General features: G+C 37.8%; 1 protein-coding gene across 3 annotated transcripts in view; it reads right to left on the bottom strand.

Annotated features, from left to right (window-relative positions):
• The window catches only part of MYPN (myopalladin), a 94,630-nt gene that overhangs the window by 17,956 nt on the left and 55,757 nt on the right, over positions 1-20,917 (bottom strand). For all 3 annotated transcript variants that reach the window (XM_045567991.1, XM_045567990.1, XM_045567992.1), the window contains 7 exons: positions 20,048-20,189; positions 17,857-17,880; positions 14,770-14,886; positions 13,907-14,279; positions 6,902-7,492; positions 6,403-6,541; positions 540-761 (listed from right to left, as the gene is read on the bottom strand). In XM_045567991.1, coding sequence (XP_045423947.1) covers positions 540-761; positions 6,403-6,541; positions 6,902-7,492; positions 13,907-14,279; positions 14,770-14,886; positions 17,857-17,880; positions 20,048-20,189 — 1,608 coding nt within the window. The remainder of the gene's footprint in view (positions 1-539; positions 762-6,402; positions 6,542-6,901; positions 7,493-13,906; positions 14,280-14,769; positions 14,887-17,856; positions 17,881-20,047; positions 20,190-20,917) is intronic.

Genomic DNA, 20,917 nt, shown 5'->3' with positions numbered 1-20,917 from the left:
GAGGTCATTGTGTTAAGTGAAATAAGCCCAGCACATAAAGACAAATATCACACATTTTCACTCAGATGTAGGAGCTAAAAAAACTGATCTCATGGAGGTAGTGAGTAGAATGGTGGTTACCAGAGGCTGGGAAAGGTAGGGAAGAGAAGGTGATGAAGAGATGTGGTTAATGGGTACAAACACACAGTTACATAAAAGGAATAAATTCTAGTATTTGATAGTACAATAGGGAAATTATAGTTAATAAAAATTTACTGTATATTTCAAAATAGCTAGAAGAGAAATTGTAATGTTCCCAACACAAAGAAAAGGTAAATGTTTGAGGTGATGGATATTCCAATTGCCCTATTTTAATCATCACACATTGCATACATGAATCAAAATATCACATATACCCCAGGAATATATATAATTATGATACAATCAATAAAAAATACAAAAAAAAAGGGAAGAAAAAAGTGTAAAAAAAAGCTTTCTTGAAGACATTGTCTATAGTTTCATGCTGTTGGTTGGCCAATTGGCTGGTCATCATCTCCTACCTTCGGAACAGGTATCCCAACAATTTTGCAGGTGAACGTGACTGGAGAGCCTTCTGTGACCCGGAAATGCTTGAGTCTTTTGTCAAAGATGGGAGCAATACACTTGCCCGTGGGGATCTCATCATGTTGGATTTCATCATCTGATTCATCAACAGGAGTTCGTTCCAAGCGAAACTCTATTTCATTCATCAGCCTCTGCTCAAAGCTTGAAATTTTGTACTCCTGTCAAAGTGACAAACATGCTTCAATTTCAATTTCTATATGGTGAGAAAGAACATGTCCATCAGTGTAATTGAGGATGTAACTTTTCAAGATTCAGATGTTAGATTTATACCATGAAACACCAATAAACCAGGCATGTTCTATTTCTAGTTTCTCACCATGGAGCACTAAAGGAAATTTCTTTCTACAGTGTCTCTAATACCAAATTGCGTTAGGGAATCCTGATTCCTCACCTTGAGCCTGGAGCCCCAGTAGAATACTGTAGGGAATGGAATGAAGATGACATAATTTCCATAATGACTACTGGTGTTCTTTTCAATATGTAGAACTGCCTATAGGGATCAAGATTGTTATTTTACAACAAAGTAACCATGGAACTTGATAGGAACTAAAGGTGGCCCAAAAGGTTTTAAGATTGCCTTGCATTTGACATTGCCAGGAGCGGGAGAAGAATTAGCCCCACTGGATAAATTTAAAGGGATAATGGGAGATAATGATAAATTGCTTTTTAAGAAATACTTATTTAATGTATCAGCTATGTAATATAATATATAAGTTACAGATGAGCAACAAAATAAGAATACATAGATCAAGGAGCTTTCATGAAAGATTCATTAAATATTTGGGAAGTCGAGCCACAGGAACAAGGAAACTATGCAACTGTATGTGGCCTGTTGCTAAAACACAGAATCTTTACATTTGAGATGTTAACAAAGATACACACCTTCCCCAAAGCAGGAATTGATGTTTTTTGTAGTGCTTTGCAACTAAGAGATAGTTTGTCCCCCAAATAACTATTCTTACTACACATAAATCAAAGTTGTCATTTTAAGATATGACTGACATGACTCAGATTTCATTAGGAAATTTGCAAACACAAGCAATATGTTTCAGTTAAATTTGAAGGTACTTTCTGTACTGTTTTGCACAAAGGTTTCACTACCGATCCACTACCAGTGGATGTGCATTTTAAATTTCCAATACTGAATTTATGCTGTGTTCTCCATTTTCCCTTGCCTCATCTCCTTTGTGAGTAAAAACAGGAGTTTGTGTGTCAGTGGCTCGTAGCTGACATCTGCACTCAAAGGAAAGAATTTGTTTTCTCTGTAAATTTGGCCTGTATAGTAATCAGATCAATGATAAATGACCCATCCTTTTTAGGCTCATAAATTGCATAGAATAACAGTTGCTCTGTGAAAAAAGATGAAAAGCTAAAAATATTTATTTCAGAAGAATATGCCACTTGAAAATATAACCTTTTTTTCCCTTTAAAGATAATCCTCTTAAGGCTGATAATTTGACAACTTGAAACATTTGATTTCTGGGACACATCTACAGAAAGTTTCTTTAAATTGGAAGAGTTTCTTCAAATTGGTAGAGAGCATTTTCCTTCCGTTGAGAACCACAGTGTAATGACACATCTCAATCAGAAATGGCATTGCCAAGGCATGGACCATGAACCAACACTCACTGCCTGAGTTCACCACTGGCTTCCTCTACTCTGGGTGCCAAATTTGGGCTTCAGGGGCCAATAATCAAATAGGATCAAACCAAGTAGAAAACCTGCTCAAAGTATTCCCAACCCTTTCTGGGTATGATGTGCACTAAAAGAAAGTATTGTATGTTACAGAAAGTGTTCTCCTTTTTGTTCCAGGGACTGCAAGAGTTTGGAGACAGCAGATAAAATATTCCTAGATAAATTTGAAGATTAACATACATTTTACTATTTATCTAATGATCATGCATTGCCTTCAATAGAAATAACCAGTTTTCATAGCCTACCCTTTGTCCCTGTTGCCAAATTCTTGGTAAGTACATATTATGTGCTAAATAGTATAGTATCTTATAGGCACTGAGGATGCAACATTCTTTAAAACATAGACTCTACCTTCAAGGAGGTGGCATAAAATACTTTTAATCCAAATTTTGTACTTAAGAATAAATGATTACTAAAAGATGCACAGATTTACTTTATACTTAAAAGTTCAGTTAACATTAGTTTCAGCATATTTTTAAAAGTTTTCATCTTTTTAATCAGCTGATTTAAATGAATAGATATAATACTGGGTAGTACCCACAATTAGCTCTGATCAGAATCTGTATAGTCAAGTGAGATATTTTCCATAGATATGCAACAAATCCAAACTTTTCTACTTAGTTAAAAGTTTCATTATCCTATCTGAAACTAATGTGAATGCTATAATTGTGTGTTAGTTCAGCAAATATTCACCCAGTACCTACTTTGTGCTAGTCACAACAGGGATGCAGCAGTGAACAAGACACTCCCTAATCCCAGGCCCCAGGGAGCTCATGGCTGGTGCATTCTGTGTGGGCCCATGGCAGAGGACGAAGGGACACCTCACTATCGCAGCAGTCAGGGTCCTGCAATGCTCAAGGTAGGCAACGTAAAACCAGTGGCCTTACAATCTGCAATGTAAGGCCAACGTGGAATTCTTATTATAAAAGAATGGATGGCATGACCATGTGCTCACAAAAGAGGATTGTCATAAAGAATTCATGGTAAGAGATGAAAGAGGTAAGATTTAAATAGAGGCAATGACTAAGCAGCTTAGAGAAGATTAGGTGAACAAAAGGCAGAACAAAAATTAGGTACTTATTTTTTTCCCTCTGTCATATAGGGCACTATCTGGGTACTGCAGAGAGTTTTAAAGAAGCATTAATAAAAAAGCAAGGGGGTGGGTGAACAGAATAAAGAGATGGGAAGGTTTCCAGAAAAATGAGGTCAAGGAGGAAAGTTAGAATAAGATATTAGATGGGGGGGCATGAAGATTAGAAATTAACAGTCAACATAGCAATCAACAAATATTTACTGGGTGCAGAACATCATGCTAAGTCATGTGTGAATTAAAATTATGCATCATGAAGGCTCCATTATGTTTTACAATCCTGGGTTCCTTTGACCTCTCAGATTTACCCCACTAACCTACACCATTTAGGTTTTGCTGATGTCCCATCAAGATCTACCAGTGATGAATGGCACCCTTCGAAAGAAGAAATGATGTAGCCTACAATAGAGAAATCAGGAAACCTCTCTCTTGGCTTATCGCCAACCCAAAGACACTACGTTGCCAGTTTAGAAAGCTAAAAATTTTAATAAATATGAGTGTCTGAAAGTATGACACCTTTGTATTTCACAAAGTTCTAAGAATCAACAAATGTTAATTGCTAATTAATACATAAAATGTATTAGAGGGTAAACACTGAAATATTACAACAGAGAAATACAAAGTGGTAGATATATCACAGAAAACTCATTTTCTAAAATATAATTTATAATTTTGAGTTCTAGGGAGGAAATATTTTCTTAATCAGTAGTACTAATTGTTTAAGGACTTCAGATTTATTTTCATGCTCAGCGCAATGTGGTAATTCTAGACCATACAAAGGTTCTAGGACAGTTTATTCTTCACTTGCTTGGGACTAAAACAGGGCAAGAGAATCTAGCTTTCTGGGCCTGAAAGTTTTCAAAGCAAAATAAAGCAAAAACAAATGCATATTCTTGAGAAGGAATTATTTGCTCCCTAACCCCTGACATGTGTAGGCTAATCTGGAAATGAGAAAACATTATTTGCATTCCTGTGTCTCCAGACTGCAGGTATACACAACAACCAATACACAGTGCTTCTATCTGATTGTTCTCCAGTTGTCTAGTGTTCTTACACTTTTCTGAGCTTTCTTCTTAACCTCACCAACGTGGGCCACAGTACATTTTAGACAGTACTTCATGACATTTTCACTGTCATTTCCCAAGGCAGCAACAGATAAAACAATATTGTAATATTATTTCCCAAAACTTCATCAGACTCAACACTGCCAACCAAATGCAAGCATTCCATCTCAGATAGCTCCTTAGTTTCCTGAATTTCATTATGCAGTATGGATTTTGTTATCTATGGCATAGAATGCAGTCTAAGACCAATTCTGTAATTAACAAACTGTAATGATTCTTAGAATAATAATTCTCAGAAGATTGACACGTCACAGATGTTCAGATGGAGAGGACTGAGATGCTTTTAGAGACTTTCCTTGTTCCTGCTATTAGTCCAGAAGTTAATTCACGATGGAGGTTTAAGAGACAGAGTTCTACTGGGTTTATGGCACTCAACTCAGGGAAAGTTTGTTTACCTGTACTCACATCTCAGGTAATTAAGAGAAAAACCCTTCTTTACCCTAGACTTGGGCAATAGATTAGCCTGGATCTACCTACAGAATAACTATAAAAGTAAAATCCAACAGCTCATGTGCTGAGCTGGTATTATTTTTAGAGGGTTCTAATTGCTCCCTCTCTGAGTTGTAAACGACATAGGCTGAATACAGCTCTGATTTCAATGACACTTGGAAGCATTAACAACCACAATGTGATGACAGAATTATAGGAAAACAAATCTGCATTAAACAGAGCAACATTCATGGGGCTTGAGGTTAATTGTCATAAAACAGGAAAAGGGGGCAGAGTTTCAGGGAAAATGTGAAAGTGTCCTGGAAACCACAGCTCTAATTGTAGTTCCACCACTGACTGATACTCGTGCCTCAGTTTCTCTATCTAGAAGATGGAAGAGAATAGTGGCCTTGGTATTTGCCTCCAGAAATATATGTAATTTGGTGAAATAATATATGAAAAGTATACGCCGTTATAGCAAGTTTAAATATTCTGCCTCTGTTTAATAATTTAAAATGAATTTTTAAAAGACTTTAAACAGCACATTTTCAAAAGAGCTCACTCAGTAAAAGTTGCCCAATATATAACATAATTGCAAAATATTGTATATCCATGGCTCTACTGGAAGTAAGATGTAGGAACACTAAGGAAAACAGCATACAGGCAGGGAAATCGAGAGCTTTGTTTCTAGGGGTCACTTAGGTCACAAATTCCATAATGTTTGGCATATTGTTTTGTTATATTTTAAAAAAGATTTTATCAGTTCTCATCTTGGGGAATAAACAGAGTTAGATCATTAAAATGTGAAGCTACATTAAAAATAACTATTTGATTATCAAAAACAAAAATAAGTGGTTCAAATAAGAAAATTATCTATCTTTCTTTTGTTTGAATGATGTATTCATGTGGCTTTTCTCTTTTTCTTTCAGTGTAAATACTTACTAGAAAGCAAGGAGTCATACAGGTTGAACCACAGGATGTTGCCTAATGGCTATGTCTCATGATTCAACCTAATATAAGGATTGATAGGAACTGAGATCAGACTTCCAGGCACATTAGATTGAAGGGCAGCTTAGAACCCCAGAGTTCCTTAAAGTCTAGATCATCTCAAGGCTCAGATATGGAAGTATCTCAAAGACATGATGGTGTTTGCCAAAACTTGAGCTGAGGATTGCTGGAATGGACAACAGACTATCTAATCTCTCTCCTTCTTGAATATATTCTATTCTTGGTAGACACATGTAAACAGGTAAACTGAGTTAACTGTTGGGGTGATCAGGAACCGCAGATCTACATGGATGAGTTTCCTACATGACCCTGGGGTAGTCTGTGCTCTACCATCTAAGCTGCAGCATCAACCTCATCGAGGTCAGATGACCTGGGGATCCAAGGGCTGAATTAAGCAACATCATATTCCTTGCAATAAAATTGCAATAAATCATCTGAATCCAACAATCTTACCTGCTGGTTTGATCTGACATCACTGAAATTCATTTTTTTCCCCAAGTCTAGGATCACTGCATTCTTAGTTTCACGAACGTAATCATCGTTCACTGGTTGAGGAGACTTTGTACTTTTCTTCATTAATCCCTGGGATGGCCTGTAAAATAAATTCACACCTGACACACCCATGAAAAGCACTAGCCAGTGTACAAAGGCCGAGAAATCAGAAGGATTGAAATGACAGCCCGATACCAGCTGCCATTAGACACTTATGGAGTTGAGAGCACTGTACAGAGAATCTGTGTTTCTAGAGGTCTTTTTGGTATTTTAATTATGAAAATTTATTCAAAGTAATCACATTCTTTATCCTAAGGTGGTGAATATCCATTTTGTGTCTAAGAGATAGGATTATCTAGGAATTCACTCAATGAGACTCCTGTCCCAGATCAAGCTATTCTACAAGTACATCTCCTCTTAACTGGCATCTCTCACACTGAGAAACCGCAAGGACACTTACACAGACGGCGCGCTTCTAGGCAGCCCCATGGCATTGGTGGGCGGGATGGTAGGGAGAGAAGGCAGAACGGAGCTGAGGAAAGCCACTGGGTTCTGAATCCGGCTAGTGGGAGAGACAGGAGTTGGGGACACACAGTGAGGCTGAAACTGGTTTCCGCTGGGGATGGAAAATGTGAGTGGTGGTGGCGCTGGCTCTGTTGGGCCTGGTGGGGGTGGCTCATTTTGGATGGAAACCCCTCCTGGAGATTTGGTTTTCACGGAGGGGTGAGAAACTAAGAGGCTTTCTTTGCTCACTGTCCTCTGAATGGTTTGAGGAGTGCTGCTCAAGGTGAACACCGGAGAGCTGGAAGGGGACACTGTTGCCGCCGTGGTGTTCATGGAAGGGAAGAAATGCTTCGGCCGGGCCAAGCTGAACGTCTGCGATGAAGGGGCCTTCACCTGCTTGCTGGACGTTGTCACCAGCTGGGGAGCAGTGGAGTTCAAAACACTCATGTTGAAAGGAAACTCCTTAGGCGATGAAGGAGATGGGTTTTGCAACTGCTGTTGTTCCAGGAGGACTTGCTTGTGAAGCTGTTGTAACTGAGTGGAATCGCTGCACACAAAACAAGAGCGGAGAGAGAGAAGGAATATACAGTTAACAACTTGATGCTGATTAAGAACACACAACCAGAGTGGCAAGGAATCAGCTCATCAATCACCAGTGACTTGTTTGTCCTTCCTTCTTCCCAAGGGCATCATTCACATTGCATTCTTTGTGTTGTGACCCTGAAGTTGTGCAACATAGAGTGTTTATTAATTAGAAAAAAGAGGTAGAGACAATGTTCCTCTTGCTGGCAGTGCTCAAAATTCTGATGACCAGCAGGTAGTATCCTAGCTTCAGATCTGAGCTACATGCTGATGTGAGTTACCAAAAGGGGCTGAATTCTCCAAGAGAACACGCTATATTCTTCACTCTGCCTTGCATTAGAGCAAACCTTAGCAAAGAAACTGGATGTGTCTTAGTGCTTCTTATCCTCTCCTGACAGCAAAGCTTTTTAGATAAGGTGACCACATTCATCTAGGACAGTCCTTGTTTAACCTCTTTTCCAGGCATAATTATTAATAGCACTCACTTTCACTCTCAGAAATGTCCTGATTTGAATGATAAATTATATTGTCACCATAAATAAATATTGACTCAGAATTTTCTGCTTTCTAAAAGGAGAAAGAAGATCAAACTGGGAGCAATTTCTCCATTTGTAGGAACCTGAGTCACAGAGGTACTACGTGATTTGCCTTAAGTCCCACAGTCTATTTAATTTCTCTTCACAAAACAGTTAATTATTTTTTAAGAAAGAAACTGCAACAAAATATCTTAAAATCATATATGCATAAAGTCACCAAGGATGCCAAACTTTGCTGTTTAGGAGAATCTACTGTTGAATGAGTAGCCATGGGAAGACTCACACGAGAGATTACAGTTATTCTGGGCCACTAGTTTCATGTTCTTTGGAAATATGTGTTGCTTCTGGGACACAGAGGGTGATATGCTGAACATGAGATCTACTAAAAATGAAAAGGTTCTGTGTTTTCAGTCCATCAGGAAAGTCAACACCAACAGCAACACAGCTGAACCAGAAATTCTCCAAATCTTGATTTTCCCAAGTCTTGGAGTTTAAGACCTTTCTCCTTCCCTTTGTGAACATTTCTGACATCATATGTGGAAAAAGTAATTTCACAAAATAGAGACCCACTCCCAGGTCCATTACTGCTGTCAGATCCTATATACTGTGCAATCTTTTGTTCATCCATGAAAAAACTCTTGTCTTGAGTTAAACTAAAAACTGAGAAGTATTAGCCTCTTGGCATAGTCACTTTCTTTCCCTCTTTTTTTTCAGAAATGAGTGTTTAAGCTGAGAGAATAAAGTAATGTAATTAAAATTTAATTAAACCTTCTCATTTCTTCATAGATGAAAGATTCAGTTCAGACCAAGGAAATATTAAAAGAAAAAGAAAAAAGAAAGATTCAGCAATCAAGAGAAGCAGAAATATCTTTGTTAAATTTTTCTTAGAAATATATACAATTAGCACATTTTCTGCTGGTATTGGCTTTCCTGATGATCTGAAAATACAGAACCTTTTCATTTTTAATAGATCTCATGTTCAGCGTATCACCCTCTGTGTCCCAGAAGCAACACATATTTCCAAAGAACACGAAACCAGTGACCTTTAAGCACTGCCATCTCTTATGTGGGTCTTCCATTGGTTACTCATTCAAGGGTAGATTCTCTGAACGGCAAAGATCCATTTGATGGATCTCATACTTGGCAGGTCACATTCTGTGACTGCTATAGAATAAAGAGTGCTATGTGGTTTTCAGAATGTGTTTGTAGCCTGAGTAAATTTTAATCTGATGATGTTGTAGAAATATTTTATTGTGGCTATGGAAATAGAGAAGGTAGTACATGAAAAGTATGTAATCTTAGAAAGAAAAAGATGAGCAAGAGGTGCCAGGAGGTCATTTGGTATTGAATAGTTCTTATTTTCCCTTACTTCCAATTGAATAAAAGCTAAGATCCAGTCTTCTCCTTTAAGTAAGACTTCACATGACATGTTACCTTTCCCTTACCATTCAATGCAATGTATTAGATTATAGAGGCCCACAAAACTTAAACAAAATGATATATAAGATACAGTGTCGAATTATTTTGATTGTCTAAAATTCTGGAAGAATTCATTTGAGAATAATGTCTTTTTGTTTGAACAGGTTTTTCTTTTTTCCATTAAAAAAACCTCTATCTTGTTTCAGAAGAGATTTAAAACAGCTGTTTGGATTGATTTATTCATTACATCAGGGCAAGGTGCTAATTTTATTATTCAATGAGCTTTTATTGAATCTTCTGTGGGTCTACTATGCTAGGTACTATGGGAGATACAAGTATGCCTGAGACTGTATGAGTTATTGAGGGCTGACTAATTTAGTGGGACACACATTCATATAACACAAATAACCAAATAACTTATTTACCATTTCCTAATACATGTGTACAGTGCAAGGAAAGAGTAAAACAAAGATTCATTACAAAGCATACTAGTTCTAAAATCCTGAGTAACCCCTCTAATTTAAAGTAACAGCCTGTCATAAATTGCTATAAACTCAGCTGCTCATTTCTTGTTGCTATGAGGATTTCTGAAATCAGGATTATACCCAAGCTTTCTTTCTGTAGCTTTGTCAACTCTCTCTGGTTACCTTAAAATAACTTCCCTTTTGCCACGACTTAATTTAAGCATATGGGCTCTGCGGACAGACAGACTCAGGTCCTAATCCTGGCCCTGCCACTCATTATCTGCGTGGCTTTGGGTAGGTTCTAGACTTTTCTGACCCTGATTCCTTCATGAGTAAAATAGTAATAATAATATCTCTTAATGTTGTCATGAAAATTGATAAATAAATCACCCCAAACACATAAGTGATCAATAAGTATTATATTTTTTAGTTTCTGAACTACAAAAGTTAATTTCAATATTTGTTCAGATGAATCTCAGAGTCTCAGAATTATAAGGAATACAAAATAATACGTTAGGGATTTTGAATTTTTGAGATAAAATGTCAGACAAATACAACATGACCAGTTTGGGATACTGTACTGAGTAGTTTTGAGAGCAGCTTTGGCAGTGACGATTTCGGGCAGCGTGTGCTGGAGCCAGCTCTCGCGGACCCTGAAGAACAGAGAGTGTGCATCTCCTCCTAACTACCCCTTCAACGACTTTCTCTTGGTAGCCTGAAATTCCTCATGGTGGGAGGAAACTGGCAAATGCTAAACTTCAGGCCCCTGTTGGTTGTTAAATATTTGCCAGCGCATCACGGCTTAGGATAACCAGTTCTGAGTGAATGTGCTGTGGTTTTAGCAGCGGTTGCTGTGCTGGCTGTGCACTAGAATTACCGAAGACAAACAAACCTCGCTGATTTAGGCACCACAGCCCAGAGAGTGAATTGGCCTGGGAAAGGAGCCAGGCACAGTTATTATTATCTTTTCAAATGTAGGTCAGTTGTTTACAAACTTCACTGAGCCTCGGAATCCTCTGGAAGGCTTGTTCAAACACAGATTTCTGGACCCACCCCCATACCCAGAGTTTCTGATTCAGTAGCCCTAGGGGTGGAGCCTCGATTCTTAATCTGTATTCCTGTCAAGCTCCCAGGTGATGCCAATGTTTCTGGTCGGCCTGCCACAAGGCCCCAGGTGAGTCTCACCTGCATCCAAGACTAAGAACAGCTGCTCTAAAGAAACACTTGCTCCCAGAGCACAGGCTTTCCCAGTATATTCTGATTTTTGTTTGACACTTTGTTCACTTTTAAATGTTAATTATTGTTTTTGCCTGGGTGTGGCAGTTGGCGAGTGGGAAGGGCTGCAACTCAGGTTATCGCTCTGACTCTAAACCAGTGGTTTCCAAACTGGATGCACATTAATCTGTGAAGAGATTCGGATTCAATTGAGATGGAGGACATAAATCTTTTTAAAAAGCTCTACATTGTTTTCTAGAGCATAGCCAGGATGAAGACTCACTGCTCTAGACAGCTTGATATTCAAGCTGAAAATTTCAAAGTCAGATTATCTAGGTTTTGATGTTATAATGTTCAAAAAGGACAGCTTCCTTTACTGTTGCAATTTTAAGATTTACATTATCTCTGTTTTCCATATGCATGGCAAATTGAAGGAATAAGCAGAAAATTGTATCCTCAAGAGTGAGTCAATATTTTTTAATGCAAAATCTATGAGGTTAGTATCAGTGAGGTTAAAACTAGTCAGTAAAGGTTGTAGGTATGTGGCTTCACAAAGGGGGTGTGTGGGTGTGAGAGAGAGAGGGAAAGCATACACATGTATATTCATACCTATACTATATATATAAAAACATATATACAATTAAAAGAAAACTTAAGGAAGGCAAGGAATATTAAAGAATTGTGTAGTGCTGAGGACTGGATTTTTAGAGTGTCACTACATAATCTAGCAGAAAGTATTTTTATATTAATTGGAAGTCTCATATGGTAGACACTGCTGGCTACTTAATTCTCCCTTTGTAAAAGACCCTGATTTTATTCTTGGTGGCAATATGTGCAGCTAAAGACTATATTTCCCAGCCTCTTTTGCAACTAGTATCCCATATGACTCAATTCTAGCCAAAGAGATATAAGCAAAAGATTTTGGGTGAGACCTCTAAGAAGGCTCCTTAAAAGGGATTCTGACATAAAGAGTGTGACTTCTGCCCATTTGCCCTTCCTGCTGCCTGGAATACAGATGTGATGACTAGACCACATCAGACAGCTTGGTCCATGAGGGGACCTGGAGAAGAGGCCAGTGTTTGGGATGGCAGAGCAGAGAGATACGATGGAAGGAGGTTGGGTTCTTAATGAACATGGAACCACCATAACAGTCCCAGACTCATCTACTCCCTTTATGTGAGAGAAAATGAACCCTCAAGTATTTACCCCTGTTAGTTTGGGTCTTCTGTAATATGAAGCTTGACTTAATCCTACTTGACATACCTAATCGCCCTTCAAACAGTCCATGGGTAAGAGAAAGCTCTACAAAGGAGGCAATTCCCAAGGAGGTTGTTTGGGTTTACTGTTCCCCACAACTCCCTTCTCTGAGAACTTCCCCCACCCATGGTTCCTGATTTGGTCCATGTGACTCTTCTTCCTTCTACCCATGAATCCTCTGCACAGCTGAGTATATGGGGGAGGGGGGATGGAGTGGAGGGGGTGGGGGAGGTTACCTGACCAGGCTGGACCAACTGGAATTTGGAATCCAGCTGCTGAGAACAATTTAGTCAGCAGTGGCACTTGACACTGATGATGACGCAGAATGGGGACATGGCCACTTATGAATTGATGCATCTTCAAAGACAGAAGAAGGGAGAAGATATGTAAAGAAGCAGGGAGATGCTCAGGCAGACAAAAGATAAGCTAGCCCTCTGAGCTCCAGCAGACAGGCTAGACTGGCTGTGTGATCCCTGAGAGACAGGTGAGGAGGCCCAGCTCCCAACTCTTTAGTTCTCCTGCAGGGCCTGGCTGTGCTTCGTTTCCCATTCCTGCCTATACCCCTGCAATAACCTCTTCCCCTCTCTTTACTTTAAGTGTATTCCTGTTTCCTATGACTGGCAGAACTTTGAGGGGACTGAGACATTTCTGGATGTGACATTTCTGGATGAGGCATGTTTCATAACATTGAATTTTATGTACAGAATTTTGCCTTATGTGGTGGTAAGAATATAAAACTGAGCAACATGAACTGCTTCTAGTGAACATCACATGGCCATGAGCAACACATGCTGGGAGCACTGTTGCTGTATATTTCGATGTTGATATTTAAAGGTTTATGTAATTATAAATATAATTTTTATCATTTTGTGGATGAAACAGAACACAGTAGTATCATGCTCTGTATTTGCTTTGCTATGGATGAACATTAAACGTTGCAACATGGCTCTGACAGAGGCTGTCTGCAGAGTTAGAGCGACAACTACAGCAAGCTCCTGAGTCAAGTCAGAAAATCATGATTACTTCTATCATTCTATTATATTTATATAAAACCTACTATGGTTACTACAGTGTATCCAGCAATAGCTAAGAACTATCTAGAAAATATTAAATAGCTTTTCCATAATAACTACAAAAGCTTAAGTTCAAGCAGAGATGGGAAATATAAGGGTGAAATTACAGACTATAAAGACTGTTAGACATAAGCAAGGGCTTTATAAGAAGAGCATACAAGTGCTTTACCTAGGGGCCTCGAATGTTAGACAAATGTTTCTGAATTAGTTTAGGTGCAACATTGCTTGGAGGTAGAATATTAATAAGGATGATAATCACTTACATTGATGTAAGGATCACATTTTGCAAAGCATTTAATGTTCATTTTCTCATTTGGTAATTCCCTTTTTTAGTTCCACCATTTTTAAGAAGGTGAGACTCAAGAGAATTTCACAGGTGCTCTTGGTTATCCACCTTACAATAATTTTTACTTACAGTTTGGGTTTGGCCAGAACTGGAGGGGGCTCTTTGACGGGTGAAGAAGGCTCTGAGATTTTTGCTGCCTGTCCATTGAACCTCTCCGGGAAACAGGTGGGCCTGGTCTGGTTGGCGGCTGCCACTCCACCCTCCCAGGACGCTTCGCTTCCTTTGTCATCTTCAGGCAGGTTGAAGTGCACACGAAGTCCAGCCCTGGAGCTGGACCGGGGCTCGTTGTGGTTCACCAGAACCCCCTCGAGTTTGGGTTTGGGGGGCTGTTCCACAGAAGGAGGCTCTGGGTTGGGTGGAGATGGCTGTTGCTCAATAACAGCCAGGTTGGTGGTAGAGTTGGCTGAGTGCAGAGACCCGTTACTGCTGAGGTCTTCATTTCCTGCAAGGACATGCATGGGACCTGAGCTGTTAGCCTTACCCAGCAAGACTGAGGTAGGATTGTAAACCACATTTATACAAATAGGAAAATATTCAAACCAGGTGGGTGCATGATGGGAAAATGCTTGTCAAAACCAGACTATAATCTGCGGTATTAAAGAATGGTGAGAATGCAGGAAAAAAACTAAATTAAAAATCTAAGTATTCTTTTGGAAAGAATTTTAGAAGTCTATATAAGACCGAGGAGATGTTTTCTTATGAAGTGTAATGATGACAGCAGGATAACTGAGGTAGTGGAGGTGGTGGCTCCAAGTGCAATAAGAAATTAAAAAGTGGACATAATTCAAAAATATTTTCCTCAATAATTTCAAATCTTTTTAGGAGAGCCAACTAGCTTCATATGAAAAGCAGTAAGGAAGGGTAACACAAACTGTGCATACTCACATTCAAAGTCACAGGCTAAATTGTTCTGGAATTTAGAGAGCCCTTACCTCTCACATCCAGCCGTGCGATGCTTGACACTGTGCCGTATTTGTTGCTTGCAGTACATGTGAAGCACCCAGAGTCTTCTGCAAACACCTCAGCAATGACCAAAGTGCAAATCTCCTCTGTATGCCAGTAAAACAGAATGGTTAGTGACTTAATTATGAAAATGAAATTATGAAATTTACTGATATCAGATGAGGATTCTACAAAAGTCAATAGAAGATGACTATATTAATTCTTTAAAAACAATTAGTCAAAACAATTATTTGATCAAATTGACTGATTAGCAGGCTAAATAAGTTAAGGGATATAGAACCAACAAATCCATGCAGACAGGCTAAGTACTGACAAAGGGATTTTAGAATAAGATATTACATATTATGGATTCCCCAATTATTTTCTATTTTTATGTCATCAGTCCAGATGGCAAAAATAGAACTGAGTAACGATAACTTAAAACATCACAAAAACAAATTAGGAGTCAAAGGAAAAAGAGGCTTGTGTGAAATGAAAAGACTAATAAAACATTTTCTAAACCCAGGTCTCTCACTATTTCCATGGGGAACTTTTGCAGTGAGTTATTTTCAAATAAAGGACACAATTTAAAATTGGACATTAAATAAATATTTTGCCTAAGTAGTAGTAATTAGCTGACAGAGTAACTTGAAATTCTGGGTGAAAGAACAGTGAAATGCATTCCACTTTGGCAATTCTTATGGACTACTCCAATACACAGTATGGACCCCTGTGAATAACTATAGAGATAATTCCCAGATAGAACTATATGATTACAGACAGCCTGAAATTATTAAAGCTAAATATTCCTTTACAGCTAATGAAGAGGAGGTATAAGATAATAGCATAAACCTCTAATTGTCACTCAGTAGACATGATATTAAAAACAAAATTATTAAAACATAGTTGTATTAGGAGAAACTTGGCATCTCCATGCTTCATGATAACTGAATTGAATTAACTAGATCACCTCTAGGAAAACTGGCCAGGAGGCCTTGGCAGACAGTATTGAGTACTGCTATGGTTTGAATATGTCCCCCAAAGCTCATGTGTTGGAAACAATTCCCAATGCAGCAGTGTTGGGATGTGGGGCCTAAAGGGAAATGTTTAGGTCATGAGGCCTCTGCCCTAATGAATGGATGAATGTCATTATCGTGGGAGTGGGTTTGTTATAAAAGCGAGTTTGGCCCCCTCTTGCCCTCCCCCTCTCTCTTGCGTGCACTCTCTTGCCCTTCTGCTTTCCATCATGGGATGATGCAGCATGAAGGCCCTCACCAGATGTGGGCCCCTTGATCTTGGACTTCTCAGCCTCCAGAACTGTAAGAAATAAATCTCTGTTCTTTATAAAATTACCCAGTCTCAGGTATTCTTTATAGCAGCACAAAACAAACTAAGACAAGTACCTACTCAATAACTCTTCATCCTCCTTCCTCTTTGTTGATGGGACCCTGGCTTTGTCTACCATCCTTGGAGTGGTCATATGCTTCAAAGAAAGCTGGCCCCTCTCAGCCTCAGGTGGTGAATCATAATTGGTCTAAGCCAGTCAAGCTAACTCTATTAGTGTTAAGTGGTGGCATGTGACACACAATTCTGGTCAATGTGATATTAGGGAAAATCTACAGGCGAGTTTCTGGGAAAGTTTTCCTTGTTCCTTAAAGGGACAGAAAATAGTGTTATTTTCTATTTTTGCCTCTGGATCTTGTCATCTGCATTTGATACTTGGAACTGTGGCAGCCATCATGGGTCCATGAGTACAACCGGCCTAAGATGGCAGAATGGAAAAATGGAAAAAAGGCATGGCTTCTGATGATCTCTGAGCTAGAGTAACCAATCTCAGGACTGCCATTTCTTAGGGAGACCTGTTATGTGAGAAAATACATTTTTCTTATTGCTTAAGCCACTTTTAGTTAGTTCTTCTTTACTTGCTAACCAGAGAATCCTAAATAATGTAGAGGCAAAGTTTGGTTTTGGTGCCTCTCTGACCTTTTTCTGAGCCCCTGGCCTATGTCTCCTCTCTGTTCCCCTTCCCAAACATTCATACTCTCTTGTTTCAACAACCTGCTCTCAGAAAATGATGTAATAAGTTCATTCATATACCTGCCTAAGATAAAGTATTCTGTCTCTGAAACGCATTTGCATTATACGAGCTGGAAGGAAGAACTCTCTAGCTGTGGAATGTTAGACCATGGAGCTGAGAAGGGCAGGACTTGTTTTGGGCAGAGTTCCCTTTTGGGTAACTCAGAAATTATTTTGTGTATGTGACTGTGACTCTAGTGAAAAAACATGCTTTGGATGAAAGTGGCAAAGGCCTAAAATATTTTCAAGTGGAAAAATACTACTCTACTATAAGCAATACGAGAGGAAGACCACGTCTGGTCTGTACTAGTGTAGCGCTATGCAACATGGATGTTCAATGTCTACTACTGGAATGCCTTTCCACCCAGTTGTCTGAAGAGAGAATCACAATAATGAAATTCCAAGCCATCTTTCTCATGCAGGGTTAATAATACAATCTGATTTTTCAGGATGGTCCTAGAGAGGTCATTCAGATGTTTATGCCCTGGTTTGTCAGTGACTTCTCTTTTCTAGCAGTAAGAGCTTCACCTACTGTCACTTCTATCTATCTCATCTTAGTATCCACCCAACCAAATCTAATAACATCACAAACTTTCATTGAATCTCTACATATCTCAAGATCTGATAATGCATAAGTTTTGAGACATCCAGGCTATGGAATTGGAATTGATCTAGCATCATAGAAATTGCTCTGCTCTGTTTTAAGAGGGCTTGAGTGGGAAGGAAAGGACAGAGGAAAAATATTCCTAAGAAACTCTCCTCAGTAATCAAGAACTAACTGCATTCATGGTAGGTATTAAATACATATTCCAAATTTGCACATGCTCCCCTCCTCTTCTGCTCCTACAATAATAACTAGAGTTCATCTGGATCTTTTTTTCTAAAATTTTATTGTTTACTTCTTCTTGATCTCACTGTAGTTTCAATATGCTTTCTTATACATATATATATCTCAAATCACTCATTACATACTAATAAATTAAAGATGAAATAATCTTTACCTGGCTCTGCCATGGATCGAGGTTCTAAAAGAAAAAAGAAGATTCCGAGCATTTATTTTACTGAGAGGCCACATTTTCATCAAAAGCTTCCTATAGAATTTCATGGAAGAAATTTCTTCCTATAGAATTTGCATATTCAAGAGTGATTTGATAAGGTTAATCTCGCAATGTTAAGCAAAATGACATAAGCACCAATGACCTCAACAAGGATAGGACGGCTATTACAGAAAGGCAGCAAAAGATCAACTAACTAAATGATGTTGTTGTGACACATCTGGGTTCCATGTGGGGTACATAAACCTTAGGTGGGGAAAAGTTCCTGAGTTAGCTGGGATTCAAAAATGACTTGCTTTTATTGGTGCTCATTCAGCCTTACCTGAAAAAAAAGTTTGCGAAGACCAAGAGATCATTCTTGGCATTGGGATCTCATATCCTAATAAAATGTAGAATATACTTCCTGCTCTCAGGTTTCCAAGATCAAGCTCCTCAGAATAGATAAGAATTTCCTCGAGAGCAGGTTCTTCATCTTAAAATTATTTGGCATTACTGAAAGTGCCCACTGTGGTACCGATTGTAGGTGTTCAATTAATATTTATCGAATTGCAGGCACTCAGTAAGTAGTTGTTGAACTTAGTTACAATCTTCTACACTGATAGAAGTGTTGAAGTTGTTTTTCTCTCTCAGTTTAAATGGTATTCAGAATATTGATTGTTGCTACTGCTGATAAAATCTGGCAGTAGTTCTGATTCATATATCACACTGATCAAAGTACTACTATTTTGTAATAGGCAGAAAAAATTAATGAAAAGCAAATAACTCATCACAAAAAGTGATAAGTATGTGATACAATGCATATGTTCACTAGCTCAATTTAGCCATTTCACAATGTATATGTATTTCAAAATATCATGTTATACAGGATAAATTATGAAATTTTTATTAGTCATTTAAAAATCAAAAGAAATTAACAAATAAAAGTGATACATGTTCATCATAAAAAAACTGAAAAAAAATACAAAAGTGCAAAAGGAAGTAAAAAATTGACTCTAGACTCACTGCCCAGAGACTGCTGAGATCTTAGCAAATTTTCTTTCCAAGTTATTCCATAATAGATTGTTCTACATAGTTAACAAAAGCTTATTTTAAAAAAGAAAATAAGTTGCTCTGTATTTTATGGCTGAAATGGGCCAAGGAGAAAGCACTGCATGACAAGGTGAAAATGCTGTGTGATAAGAAAAGAAGAATTAACCACTGGAATTTATAAAAAATTCTTACAATAAAAAAGAACAAAAACCCAATGTAAATTAAAGAAATACAAAGACCTAAATAAATGTGAAAAAGAAGTTCCATCCCAGATTTAATTAGTGAAGGGCAGACCAAAACAAATGTTCCCATATTTGGCCTATAAAATTAGTGAAAAATTTTAAAAAATGGTTAACCATCCATTGTTGGTGAAGCTGTGAGACAAAGGCATTCCCGTATATTGCTGGTTGTAGTAGAATATAGCTAGGGCAACATGCGTCGCAGTTCAGCTGGGACAGACCTAGTTTATGCCTGGGATCCCTGCCTAATTATTAATAGCATTCTCTTTCATTCCCTGTAAATGTCTCAGTTTGGCTGATTAACTGTGTGATCATCCTAAATTTAGCTCAACCTTTTAGGATGGCATTTTAACAATATATTTTAAAAGCCTAAAAGAATGTGAATTTACAGTAGAATCCCAGTGCTAGAAATTTATTCTAAGGCAGTAACTATAGATATTCACAAAGATTTGCTTGATCAACATGCATTGAAGCATAGTTTATAATAGCAAAAATTTGTGAACAATCTAAATGTTCAACAATAGGAGATAAATAAATATGAAATTGATATTATTGATTTATTTTTAAAAGTAAGAAAACTCTATATTTATTAACATGGAAAGATGTTCATGAATTGTTGAGTAAAAGATCAATTCACCCAAAAGAATATGATGTTTTTATTTTTAAAAAATGCATGGAAAAGTCTTGGTGAATATATGCCAAAATATTAACAGGTTTTAGTTTTGGGGAGTATGATTACAGGCGGTTTTTATTTTATTCTTTTTGATTATATTTTAATTAGTTGTTTAAAAGTTAAAAATAAAAATAAATATATACAATAAATTTATTAAAAAAATTATCAGAAAAATAATTTTAAAGTGTCAACTTACTTTTTTGTAAAATCCTAAAATCTGGAGAATCTTCTATTACAGTCCCTTCTCTATACCACTCAACTTTAGGAGATGGAGCTCCTTTTACTCTGCATTCAAAGACAACCAGCTGACCCTCAGAAGCTGACAAATTTTGTAGCATCTATAATAAGAAGAATATTGTTAGAATCAAAACGTATGCATTTTTGGAACCTGGCTCCAGCGCTGAATTTTAGAAAAAGATATCATCTCCTCCATATCTGGATTTTTCTCCAAATCTGTATCTCCAGCAGCTTCAATTCTGTGGATGTGCATTGAGTCTACTTTTGAAGAGAGAGTCATCTGGGCCAGTATAAACCTTTTCCTCACTGTCTTTTTCCTTTACCTCTCTGTTACAAGGCTAAGTAAATTGATTAAATATTAGGCAAAACCTTTTGAGTAAAGTAGTGACTTTCAGTACAGTTTAACTCTCTTCTTAAATGCCCAAATTGAATTTGGTTTCTGGAAAGAATAATAATTTAAAAATCTGCAGTATCTATGAGACATATTCAGCATGGAAGTAATGTGTCCGCAATTAACGTGGCTGTTCATGATGTGGAATAGCTCTGTGGCCCAAGTCATTGATTTTGTCTGTCTTCCTGGCTTTGCCTTGTTTACATTCTGGAGTCCTGGAATTTGATTTTTGTTTTGCTGTTTAGTTTTCCTTGTGTGGCCTTTGCAGTATAGCCTCAATGATCTGTTAAGGCACATAAACCATGGCAATATTTATAAAATCATAGTCACATGTGGAGTCTTACATCATTGTAAAATATAATTTTGTGAAAGAATCATTAAATACTTTTCTATACTTCCACAATGTAAGATTTACAAAAAACACTTTGAGTTGTAAAA

This window comes from Lemur catta, chromosome 14 (assembly GCF_020740605.2).
Source record: "Lemur catta isolate mLemCat1 chromosome 14, mLemCat1.pri, whole genome shotgun sequence".
Classification (NCBI taxonomy): Eukaryota; Metazoa; Chordata; class Mammalia; order Primates; family Lemuridae; genus Lemur; species Lemur catta.
Note: the sequence above shows the minus strand (reverse complement) of the source record. Positions and strands in the feature narration are given on the sequence as shown.